The sequence below is a fragment of the Toxotes jaculatrix genome, chromosome 11 (assembly GCF_017976425.1).
Source record: "Toxotes jaculatrix isolate fToxJac2 chromosome 11, fToxJac2.pri, whole genome shotgun sequence".
NCBI classification, from domain to species: domain Eukaryota; kingdom Metazoa; phylum Chordata; class Actinopteri; family Toxotidae; genus Toxotes; species Toxotes jaculatrix.
In genome coordinates, this window is record NC_054404.1 from 13,177,216 (window position 1) to 13,189,546 (window position 12,331).

The window sequence follows — 12,331 nt, forward strand, 5'->3', positions numbered from 1 at the left end:
ATAGAAAGTTGGCTCGATAACCACCAGGACATTTACCCAAACCAAAGCTTTGATGCAGAATAATCCATTAAATGCTCATTAGACAGAAACATTTAGTTTATGAATAATGCATTTGCCCGGTGGCAAACCCAGACCACCCTGCATCATGTCATGCAAAAGTGGCCAATATTACAATTTCCCATTGCCCACATTAGCCAGGACAATTTCCACCCCTTGTGTAAGTCTCGTGTAGCTGGACTTATTGTTCCCAGAAACGTGACCAAAAATCTTTCAATCCCACATAGCGTGTACAGACTGAAGTGCAGTCGGTCTATTGCGCAAAGTGCAATCAGTGGAGTGACTTTCATTTAAAACCATAATAAGATGTCAGAATAGCTCCAGGAACACATTATAATGATTTTCTGTATTTTTATCTGACGAAGTGCAGGCTGGCAAAGGCCTGCGTGAGGTCTACTGCCCCAGGTTGTGTTCCTCTAAGCTCCTGATTTCAGGACGTTTAAGGCCCACGACCTCAAATTGTACAATTACGCGACAGAGACGTTTATGTTTAAAACCTTAAAACATGTCCACATCAGCCAGCTGCGCCTATGCTCTGCTGTATTAATAATAACATAAAAGACACCGCAATATCCATTACTGGCCAAATTATCACTGTTCTCTTCATACTAACGCCCATATCTCTCTTCTCCAAGGAAAGGACTGTAAATCAGACAAGAGAGAATTTGCCAAGGGACTAAATTCGAGGCGTGTGTGTGTGTGTATGTGTGCGCGCGTGTTTGTGTGTGCGTGACCGCGCACGTGTTTATACCAATGCGCCACGCTTCAGTGAGCTCTCTGAAGGGGATAAGTGGGAGTGGGAGAGGAGAGGGACGACAGTACGCAGGAAGATCCAGTCGGATAAGTAACTCGTCACCAAGAAACGAGAGGGCATCGTTACCGAGGTCCACTGCACCAGCTGCAACTTGCTGCCACACGGCACAAACATCCCCCTTCCATGTCCAGCGGGTGAGTCCTTTTGCAACACTATTAATGCACTTCTGCTCCGTTTCCTTCACGGACATGCACGATTTTTCTCTCAAATGTCGTTATTTTTAATAGGGAACCTGGGATTTTCATTTTGGCACAGGATCATTCTGCCGCGTTTGGCTGTCAACGTTTTTTTTTTTTTTTTAAATAAAAGCCCAAAGATGCGATACTTTTTATTGACCAGAGAGGTCAAAATCAATAGTCACGTAATCTGCGTGCGTTAATGTTGTTCATAAATTAGGAAAAGAAAAACGTATTGAACTTATCCTGCGCGCAAAGGAGGCAGTTGGGTTCCACGGCAGATGGGGAGACAAAAGGAGAAACCGACTGAAAAACTGAGACAAAGGACGTTAGAAATCATTTTGGCTCGACACCGGCTGCGCCTTCTTCACAGTTGGGACGCTTCATTTTTAGCAGGAAAAAAATAATCTAAAATACTGTTGCTCAAAATACATATTTTTCATTATTTCATGCAAGACAATTGAGCGTGGGTGAAGAGCATCTGAATCCAAATTGGCTTACGGCATGTCAGACCACTAAAACACTATGTTTTATTTCACATAGGCCTATTGTTAGCTCTATATTGTTTGACTAAAAAAACAAATTTACAAACGTATATTAGGTGTTACAGTTCTCATGATTTTACTCTAATTATGTTAAAGTTAGGCCTCGTGATTTTAAAATAATAATAACAATAATAATTCTAAACCATTTTAAACCTGTATTGTTTACCTTTTCTTTGATTGGCCTAATAACAACCCTTTTATCTTCTTACAGTTTAACGATGGATCACTCTTTCCTGCCTCGGTCCATCTGGACCGGTGACAGTAAATTCCTCCAGCATCCAGCAGATCTCTACAGCAGCGTGATAGTTACGCGCAGCATCCCTGCGGGCACGTGCTTTGGTCCATGTGTGCTCCAAAACACTTTTTACGACACCATCGCCTTCATAGCGCAGAAATCCTGCGACAAGAGAGCTAAATCCTACGTGTTCAGGGTGAGTTGGACGGGTTTGAGGTCAGCTGTCAAGAAACAAGGACATCTGAACTTTATTGGCGTCTTCAAACAGCTTTGGTTGTTATTAAAGTCAGTGTGAGCCAGAAGCCTGGTGATTTCATGACCATTGTTTTTGGACTCTAGATCTGTTTGTTCATTTTAATTTGGACTGAATTTACACGTTTATTTACCTTCCTTATTTTGTGACTATATTTTATGTTGCACATTAAGCTTTCATCTTGTGTATTAAAAGAAAGGGACTAACGTAAAAACGAGGATTAAATAAACTCCTGCCAACAGGTGGACCCCGAGGCCATGCGTAATTCTGCGCTGGTGCTGTCCTGGCTGCGGCTCGTGCAGGCTGCGCGCAATGGAGAGGAGCAGAACACTGAGGCCTTTCTGAAAGCGGGTCAGCTCTATGTGCGGACCACCCGGGACATCAGGCAGGAAGAGGAGCTGCTGGTGTGGTACGACCAGGAGCTGTCTCACCTACTGGGGTTCACAGACATGACCAGAGGATCAAGTGAAGGTAAGGAGGCTGCTCTGTAATTGCGAATGCAAGGTCAGGACACTGGGCTTCTGTGCCTTGCTATAAAGGACACGACAGCTTTAATTATGAATCATGAATAATCACATTCTGTTATTTTTGTCTCTTGTAGAATTCAAATGTGGCAGATGTAACCAGCTCTTCAAGAATGAATATCCTTTCTTGGCCCACTGCCGATTCCTGTGTACTCAAGTAAAGAGTGACACCTGGAGCCGGGAGGTTTACGGGCACAAGCACGTGGAAATTAAGAGGCAACACCGTGTGACAGATTTCCACAACATCGCCAGAGATTTGGAACACAAAAAATCTAGCAGCAACGAGGACGCAGAGATTTCCCCCAAGAGAAGGAAATACGAGGAGAATCTTTATCCCAAAGTGCGGAAAACAGTTCTGTTAGAAAAAACGAATATTTCAAATGATGATAATATTACACAGCTGATTAAGGTTCACGACCAGACAGGAGATGCATCTTCCTCTGCGGAAAAGCTGAAAGCCGATAAGGTCAAACCGGATCATTTGGGATGTAAGAATGATGCTTTTGCTGAAGTGGGAGAAGCCAAAGAGACTTTTACGCACGACAGAGAGATGGACGCACGGTCGGCAACAGGAGAGAGCTCAAGTGTGCACTCAAGCAGCAGCAGTGCATTTTCTCTGGTCCTGAGCAACAGTCAGGGCGAGCAGAAAAGCGCTTTCTGTAAACCGAGTAAAAGAACTTCTCCTATTGACCCCCAGGCGCATCTCAGCAGCGCTACAACAGCCCCCTCTAGTCGCCTAGAGGAGATGACTGATGCCTTTACCTCCAGGACTGTTATGGGATACAACACTCCAATGGCATCCAACCTCCTGAGCGGTGACTTACAGACTGTAGCCTCCCCGGTTGCATTAAACAACGCTTTCCCTTACGCACCGGAGCATTGGTCCAGGAACATTGGCGCTCAGTTGCAGACCACATCTTCCCTCACGATCCTCCCGCCGACTTTCACCTCATTCGGCGTCTCGGTGCAGAACTGGTGCGCCAAATGCAACCTGTCCTTTCGCATGACCTCCGACCTCGTCTTCCACATGCGCTCTCATCACAAGAAGGAGTTCGCTGCCGAGTCTCAGGTGAGAAGGAGGAGGGAGGAGAAACTCACCTGCCCTATCTGTCACGAATACTTCCGAGAGAGGCACCACCTGTCCAGGCACATGACTTCTCATAACTGAGACGAAAATGGACAAAAAACACTGTATTTATTTCCTAACTGATATTTAACATGTTTATACTCCAGATTAGGTGTATAACAGGGAATGTAGGTAAATGTAAAGAAAATAGCGAGACGGACAGACATGCCCGTCCACTAGATGACGATAGAGGTCTGTGTGAGCTGATCTCGCTGCAGTTCTGTTGTTTGTGCTCTTTTAGCCCCTGTATGTTAGGTTGATGATTATTTTGTGCCTTATGGAACCAAGAAGGGAAGAAAGAGAAAGAGATCTCGAGGACAGCTCATGATTGTCATAAATATCTCGACGCAGTTCTCTTTATTTATCAGCTTTTCTTTGCTCTGACTTGTACAGAACCTGTGGACTGAGTGTGTTTGCACATTCGCTTTGAAATCTAAAGTGATGAAAATCAAGCAGACGTGTCCAGTATTTTATTCCACCGTCGTGTTGGTTCAGATCAGAAAGGGCGTCAGTTCTATGTCTGGTCCAGTAGGCGGCGACTGAGACCAACGTTTCTCTTCTTTTTTGTTCTCCTCTGTAAATTATTCAATATAATGTGTATCAGACATATTTGCTTTGTGATTAGACTGAATGATACCAGGATTGTGTAATTTATAGAAAGAAAGAATAGAGCAGTGGGAGGTCCTCACAACATGAGACAAAAATTAGAATGCACATCAATACAATATCAATGTGTGGTTTGAGATGTTTCACCCAACATGTCAGCATGCTATTTAAAAAAAAAAAAAAAAAAAAGGAGCTCACATAGGAAAACAATCAGAGGCTGATTTCCCAGCTGCTACTCAAAAATGAAACCAAGTCCTAGTTTAAACACTTTCATGGTTGTTGTTCATCTCCAGATCTGGATGGAGTCCACATAACCCCACTGCTTTGAATTTGTGATTTTTATGTTTCTCCGCCAGTAGTGAGCAGCTTACAGTACATCCCATTTGGGTCAATCTCCGGACAGATGGACTTAAATAGCCCTCTCTGTTGCAGGTAAATGAGGCGGGAAGAAGGCATGAGGTTCATGGGAAAGTCAAGCCTCGACCCTGTTCGGTCACACTGTAACGTAAGCAGGGGACGGAAAACCACCCACACTACTGTTATCTACTCTGATTTGAGTGAAAGAGTTTATGCTCCCACTATGTGCGTACCACAAACTGATTAGACTATCAACAGGTGCCTTTGGGGAATTTATAAATACTTTTCTGAGAAATTTAACAGATTTCTTTCTTGGCTGTTTTGCTCGAGATGATGATCGGTTGGAGAACATTACTCATATGTTTTATAACTGGGACCCAAACCTGCACCAGACATGAAAACTGCACACACACACACAAAGTGGCCTACAAAAACTGGCTACAAGAACAAATTCACTGCAGCATGTTCATAATCTTTCAATGAGTTTCTTAAAACCTCATTTATTTTCCGGCATCCAGAATAATATTTGTTGAAAGACTAAAATGAACTTCTTGGCCAAATAAAAGTTCTAAAATTTATTTGGAAACTGGTTAAAGTAGATTTTTTTTTTTTTGCTCTCTTAAGGAAAAATAAGATATTTAAATAAAAATACCCAGTGGCCAACATGATTAAATGGATGATTAAGAGGCACAGTGTCACTTTATTAAAACTATGTCCTAATGAAGAGAGCCATTAGTTCTCTGAGCTCAGTAACCATGTGAGGAAAGAGCCAATTCAGCCCAGACACAGAAAATCCTCTGTTGTCTAATAATGGCTGTATTGCTCTCCTTTAATTGAACAGTCATCATGTGGAAAAACAAATATTGTTCTTGGTTCCCCAACTTGCCTCATTTTGGCTTTTGGGCACATTGGGTTCTGTACACGAGCCTAGACTACTGTGGTTTTCTCGGCTGGAATTGACCATTGTAAGTACTCTCCTGTGACTGTGATTGCGGTTGACATGGGGTTCACTTTGTAATAGCAGACTGTGGCTCCGGCCTGTAAAAAGGGATCAGTCAGGAAATGAGGGGAAAAAAAGAGAGAGAATCTGGATGTGTACATTACAATTGGGTTAGCCTACTTTAAAGCTTAAACATCTATTAATGTAAACATGATTTATAATAACCTTAATTACAGTCATCATCATGATTTAAAAGGAGGTTAGACCCAATGAAGGGTACATTTGTTAAAAAAAAAAAAAAAAGTTTCTAGCTGCAGAACATTTCCACTTGTTCAAAATGGAGAAAACGGAATCATGCATTTGGTATTTCAGACATCTCTCTCTCATCTGTCTCGCTCCGTCATCCTCAGATATGGATTAAAGATAATCTTTGTAGGATTGTGATACTGCTTATCACAAAACAGCAGCACACTTTGCCAGTGAAAACTCAGCTGCAGGCCACACTGTCTCTTATACTCTTCCTTTTGCAAAACATCCATTTAATTCAACTATTGTGACAACAAGTGGTAAAACAGTGTTTATCACACAGATTTTTATTACCTAACTAAAATGATAGGATTTAGTTTGTTGATATTATACTTACTGATTTAATAAACAATAAACCTCCACCCACCCCCAACCTTTTCACATTGTATTTTCTTACAACACTGAAACAAATAGGATTTAATGTATTCATAAGAAGAGACACCAAATCATTCATGTCTGGAACAGGAAGTTGGTTTTATAAGTCACATACTTAGGTAAATGGAGATCACCAGTGCGACTTCAGTGTAAATACATCTGGATCTTGAATATCCACATTTTGGTGAATTAGTGGATATTGGATATTGGTGAATTGTGTTCATAAAGAGCTGTTTTCACTTTGTTGTTAAAGGGTTGATCTGTGTCAAAAGCCAAATTAAATCTCCCAACTTAAACCTCTTTTATTCGTTGCTACCACTAACACTTGAATGCTTTCAATACTTTATATAGTCTCTGTAGATCTAATGGATAAAACAATGCAGAAGGCAAGGCTGGGAGGATTTGTTTTCAGAGATGACAACAGCTGACTGACTGTTCCTTTTTTTTAGCTCTCCACGCACAATTGCATGTACCCAAACCAGAGGACGTCTAACATTATTCTCAACTGCAATAAACTATACAAGGGCTCAGTCTTTTGTTCCTTTCCCCCCTCAGTGGTTTTTGTCTCTATGTCCGAGACAAAAATTACTGTCCAGTCTTAGCAAACTTCAAAGCATTCTGTTGTTGCAAACAGATGTGGTTCTCTGTGCCAGCTTTTTCAGGCTCAAGGCAAAACAGCCACAGAGTAATGGGTTAATAATCAAAATGTTCCCTCTGTCATTTCACTGTCAGTTTGACACAGTTTAGGCACCACATGAATGACCTTCTTCCTCCAGAGATTCAAAGCAACTAGCAGTTGTGTTAAAGGGGTTGAGATCATCAATCTGTTTTTTTTTTTCTAAAGTCTATATAAGAACATCCTGCACTTGGAAATGTTCTGCTTTTGAATCTGGGTGGGGGGCGGATGGTAGAAAAGGGGGACGTGCATCATGTTTTGAAGTTCAAGTGGTTGACGTCCTAATAGGTGCGTGCCTGCTTCCTCCATCAACCATTAATGCATGGCAACCGCATCAGTCACATTACTTGCTGGACAGCAGACGTCTGAGCCTTTGGTGTGGGGTAATAATGGGTTCAAGGGGCTGCAGGGGAATGTTGGCTATCTCTGAGTGGAACCTTCCTGCTTTTGTATGAAGTTATTTTGGAACAGTGGTGCCCTTTTAGGTTTGTTTTCACAAAAAAAAAAAAAAAAAAAAAAAAAAGCCCGCCCTCACCCCACCCCACAGTTTGACTAAACTGGGTGAAACAAAAATATTCCAACAAGATCATTGGATTAAATTACTTTTTTTTAATGCTAACTTACAGAAGGCTACCTTTTCATAATTTAAACAATACACATGTACAAAACACCATCTGATCTAAAATATAACAATACATAACCTAGTAACCATGACAAATTATTTTTAACCATGTTTCACATTCAAAATAGAAAAATATTTCTGGTTTCATTATAACATTCTTGAAGGAGTGGTGGGTGTAAATGAATTCCAGATGTTCTCTACAATTCATTGGATACTTCCTTTTAAAGATATACAGAGCAAGAATGTACAATAACCTCCCTGTCTTGCAAACAAATTAACGTTGCTTGTATGTACACTGTGGCGTGTGATTAGCTTCAAAGTAAGAACAGCTGGACACAGTATGTAAAAATGCAGAACCGTTTCATAATCTCTCATCTTATATGTTGCTGTGTAAGCTGCCTGATGACTCATTGATAAAGTTTTATATTTATAGCCTTTGAGTCCAAAGAAAACATGAACTCAAACTCACTGTGAGCTGTTTAGAAAAACCGGTATATTCTGAGATAAAAAAGGAAAATGTCTCTTAAATGCTCCTGTCCATGAAATCCTCAGTATTATCTCAAACACAGAATCAAAACAACTGGGCTTCTTAAACATGTGGAGCCCTGATTTTACATGTGTGACTCTGTTCCTCTTGCTAAAGCAGACGCCAGACAATGTGTCTCCTCAAGTCTGCAGCCGCAGGACAAAAGAGATGGAAGTGATTTCTTTACAGCCTATGTTCCTCAAGGAATGATGACGGCCAAAGTGACTTTGTTTCTCAGTATCAAGAAACCACTCAACAAACAGAGGTATGGTTCTGTCTCCATTAGTCCTGTTTTTCTGTTCCTCTTCACATCCACCCTGTTCTGTCCTCCTCCCCTTCCTATCTGCAGGAGCAGGACTGGACGGACATATTGGGGTAAACCTTGAACACGGGGTTCCTGGATTCGTCCTGATAGAGCACGCCCAGGGGACTCATCTTTTCTGGGACACAGCAGGGCTCAGGAACCCCAGAGATGATCCCAACAGCTCGGACTATGCTCTGGATGGTGGCGTGGTTGGACGGCCTCGCCACCTAGGAGAGTTTGAGTGGAGGGGAGGCATGCAAAGGAGAAAATCACGAAAGGGGGAGAACAACACACTTATTGTTACTCAATATAATGCTATAACCAAACGATATGATGCAGAATGACTTAGGTGTTTGTGCTCCTACCTTGGGCATGGGAAATCCACATGTACCCGCACAGTAGTAGGCTTCAAAGGCCTTGGGTGCTATGACCCACTCGCTCCAGCCAATATCTGCAAAATCCACTCTGAGGTTTCTCCTGGAGCAGCCTCTGTGCTGGGTGTTGCCCCACTGCCTCCTCCTGGCATTACGCATTGTCTGTTCATCAAAACTCAGGACAGGTGACTGAGTGTTAGAGCTCCCCTTGTGCTTTTTTCCATCCTTTCCCTCATTCCTCCGCTCATGCTTTCTCCCATCACTGATAGTCGGTGTGCGGCTGTCTTTGAATTTTTTCACAGCTGAATCACCAGGCCTGAGGCCATGTGATGTCCTTTCTCCTTCTTTGAGAACCTGTGGTTCTTCTCTAACAGGCTCTCCTCTACTTTCCTCCACTCCTTCTTCCTCCTGGCTCTTTCTCTTCTTTTCCTTCCTTCCTGATTTAGGCTTGGGTTTGAGGTACCAAGCGCTCTCCCAAAGGTCGTCTTTCCTGTATCCATCAGGCCTGTAGTCCACCTCGGGCAGCTCATTGTTCTGGATGGGATCAGAGGGCAGAGTTGCTTCCCTTCTCACGCGTCCTTTCGACTCTGGTGAGGAATTGGGTCTGTGCAGCAGCTGAGAGGCCTGGGAGGAATGTGAGGGCTCTCCTCCCTCGCTTAAAGGATCATATCTCTGAAGGCTTGCAGCCACGCTGTTGGGCTCCGCCAAGGCTTGGTCATTGGCATACATTAACAGGTAGGGCAGGCTGCCAGCAGACAGCGCCTCTTCTGGTCTCCTCTGGTACTGCTGCCCTAAGTCCAACTCCACTGACACCAGGAGATGACCCTTGTTCCGTGCCTCCTTTATGACCTGGGTCACATCTTTCATCTGCCACACCCCTCTCCTGTGGGGGTGGAAGGTCACATTGCCTAGAAATGACCCCATTGACCCAGATCTAACCTCTGACCCAGAGGGGACAGAGCGAAGGAGCAGGCTGACGGACGGAGAAGGGTGGATGGCTGAGGAACGACAGGATGGGCTCTTGAAGCGTTTACAGAACCAGGGTTTTTGATGAGGGCGCCGATCAAGCAGGAAGTGGAATGTGGCAGAGAGGATGACCTCTGAATCCTGGAGGGTTGTAAAGTTTAGTCGATACACCGTCCTGTGGTCAGAGGACTCTGCAAAGACAATAAATCAGTTGGTGTCAGTCAGGTGAACTACAGTGAAACCTGTTGCTCATTAATAAAGCGCTTTTAAAACCAAAACATCTTCTGAAACATTTGCCACAGCTCCTTTACATAAAAAGATGAATTTACAAAGAAATAATTGGGGCACTTTGCAGCTCAGTGGTGCTTGTATGTTGTAGCCAGAATCTATTTTAAATGTTCTACTCATCTTTGGTTGTTCTTGGACAGGTACACACGCTGGGAGCCTAAAATATTTGCTGTGATTAGATGATGGAAGCATTTGCCAATGTTGGCGCTAGTATCAATAAACTGAACCTTACTTGAACTTGCACTTTTGAGCTTTTTCTGTGTTATCAGTGATTTTTAAAAATATATATATTTTTATTAAAAAGGAATGTCTGAAAAAGAGGCAAACAATTTGATAATAAAGTCATATATAAACAGGAAAGGGTTTTGTGAATAAGGTGCCAAATTACACCAAACACACTCCTGCTACTACAATCTAAAAAAGTGGTGCTATTAAACACATTTCCTTGTTCTGCGTTACTTGACAGAGCTGTGTGGCTGGTACGAGGTTGTATGCTTTTAGTAGGATTTCAGAAGGTGTCCTTAAGAGGAACCAGACTCTGTGGATCTGGCTGGCAGGGGTGGAGGGGGTGGGAGTGGGCAGTGGGGGGTGTGAGCAGAGAGCTACATATTCATGATGAACATTAACTTCAACAGCAGAGTTATTGTTCATTGTATAAGAGTTGAGCGGAAGTATGGACTGACTCAAGAGATATACATTACCTTGGATTCAGCCTGCATATGGAAATGCTTACCTCAGTTTCTCTTAAAGCTTCCTCTTAAGCCTAATACAGCCAGCACTGTCTGCCCAGACACCGAGACATAATCAACTGTTTTAACAGATCTTACATTGTTGTGAAAACTCTCTTACATCTCTCCTTGGATTACACTCAGCCTCTGCAGTAAAAATACACACGTGTTATGATATGCCATCTGAGAACTATGTGGGATATAAATGTCCATGAGTTGTGTTTATAAAAACAGCATCAGACAGGGAGGAACGACTGTGCTTTAAGTCCCTTGACTCCAGGACGTGGAGTCACACATGTCCTGTAGCCATAACAAGAGCATAGAAGCCACGACGGTGACCCTTTGTAGCGCGTAACTGCCGCTGAGGTTTTACTGTATTAAAGCCGGGCATTGCTCTCAGGGAATCGCATGCATTCTTGCGCACAGTGCGCGTCCTTCTGCGGTAATTGGTCAGACTCTGCGCTTAAGGGGCACAGCTGCTGCCACAAACCCAGTGTGTCCACAGCGCCCCAAAATCATTTAAAAGCATTCTCAGACTGTTCCAAAACAATCCTACCTATTTAGAGCGTCTGACAGAGCCACGCAGCCCCACTGAGCGCTTGTACTTTTAATAACCATCATCCATGAAAAGGATCGGAGAGCTGTCTGGATGCTCCTGACATTTATTTTTTGCTCTTTGCGTCGGATTACTAGTGCACTAATGGCACACAAGACTAGATTTAAAAAATGTTTTGGTTGCAATATGAAATCAGCATGCACGTGAGCACTCTTGCAGGAGGCTATACCTATTTACTGTCAACTGCATATACAGGTTAGTCACACACCTGAGGAGGCTCTGAAACTCCTGACAGTGTTTCCCTCTTTCAGGCGGTTTTCCCTGTTGTATTTCTCGTACAGTTTGAACATGTGCTGGGAGACCATGTCCTGATCCAGGTCATCTGAGAACGGGTCCGAGGAGGACTGGAGAAAGCTGCTGTCCTGCGCGCCCCAAGAGTCCCCTCTCATGATCCTAACCGATGCAGCACCCAGGAAACAGTTTAACATCAACAGGAACAGGTGCGAGGACATCATACTTAGAGCTGCGTTTTATGTGCCGGATTGAATACAAAATCCAAGAGGAAAATACAAGTGCGGAGAAATGTTGTCCAAAACTATCCAAAGTGGACTTTAAAGACGCGCCAAAACAATCCAGACTAAAAAAGACTGTGCGTAAATGTTCCACCTCTCCTCTCACTTTCGCGCTCGGTGAGCCGTCTCACTCCTCTGTGTCAGACTGTGTGGGACGTGGATGCTGAATGGGTTAGTCCGGACAGGAGTTGGAGCTGCTACTTTTACACTTGCGTCTGTGTGACCGCCACAGACTTTGAGGAGGGGGGGGGGGGGGGGGGGGGGGGTTATACTGGATCTGTGAGAGGTGCTGACGTATACTCCTGTCAGCCAACGAGGTCTCTGCAGAGCACGTAGCAAGGAGTGGAGGTCATGATGCTGACCCACCCCACCCCACCCCTTCCCCTCTCTGGTGATGATGATGAT

At 43.5% G+C, this 12,331-nt stretch overlaps 2 protein-coding genes across 2 annotated transcripts; one reads left to right on the plus strand and one right to left on the minus strand.

The window, feature by feature from the left end:
- The first annotated feature begins 933 nt into the window (after positions 1-933).
- Positions 934-4,124, plus strand: prdm8 (PR domain containing 8). Its single transcript, XM_041050211.1, has 4 exons — positions 934-1,005; positions 1,804-2,023; positions 2,323-2,551; positions 2,682-4,124. The coding sequence occupies exons 1-4, from the start codon at positions 995-997 to the stop codon at positions 3,770-3,772; spliced, it is 1,551 nt and encodes a 516-aa protein (XP_040906145.1). The 5' UTR covers positions 934-994; the 3' UTR covers positions 3,773-4,124.
- A 3,455-nt stretch (positions 4,125-7,579) lies between these two features.
- On the minus strand, positions 7,580-12,115 carry gdf10a (growth differentiation factor 10a). The gene is made up of 3 exons (XM_041049033.1): positions 11,623-12,115; positions 8,808-9,973; positions 7,580-8,669 (listed from the first exon to the last, which is right to left on the minus strand). The coding sequence occupies exons 1-3, from the start codon at positions 11,867-11,869 to the stop codon at positions 8,478-8,480; spliced, it is 1,605 nt and encodes a 534-aa protein (XP_040904967.1). The 5' UTR covers positions 11,870-12,115; the 3' UTR covers positions 7,580-8,477.
- Between the last annotated feature and the right edge of the window lie 216 nt (positions 12,116-12,331).

Coding starts and splice junctions, on each gene's coding strand:
- prdm8 (XM_041050211.1), top strand. Junction 2,024..2,322: donor CTAAATCCTACGTGTTCAGG/GTGAGTTGGACG, acceptor TCCTGCCAACAG/GTGGACCCCGAGGCCATGCG. Junction 2,552..2,681: donor GACCAGAGGATCAAGTGAAG/GTAAGGAGGCTG, acceptor TGTCTCTTGTAG/AATTCAAATGTGGCAGATGT.
- gdf10a (XM_041049033.1), bottom strand. CDS start 11,869: ATGATGTCCTCGCACCTGTTCCTGTTGATGTTAAACTGTTTCCTGGGT. Junction 9,974..11,622: donor GAGTTTCAGAGCCTCCTCAG/GTGTGTGACTAA, acceptor TTGTCTTTGCAG/AGTCCTCTGACCACAGGACG. Junction 8,670..8,807: donor GTGGATTTCCCATGCCCAAG/GTAGGAGCACAA, acceptor AAACTCTCCTAG/GTGGCGAGGCCGTCCAACCA.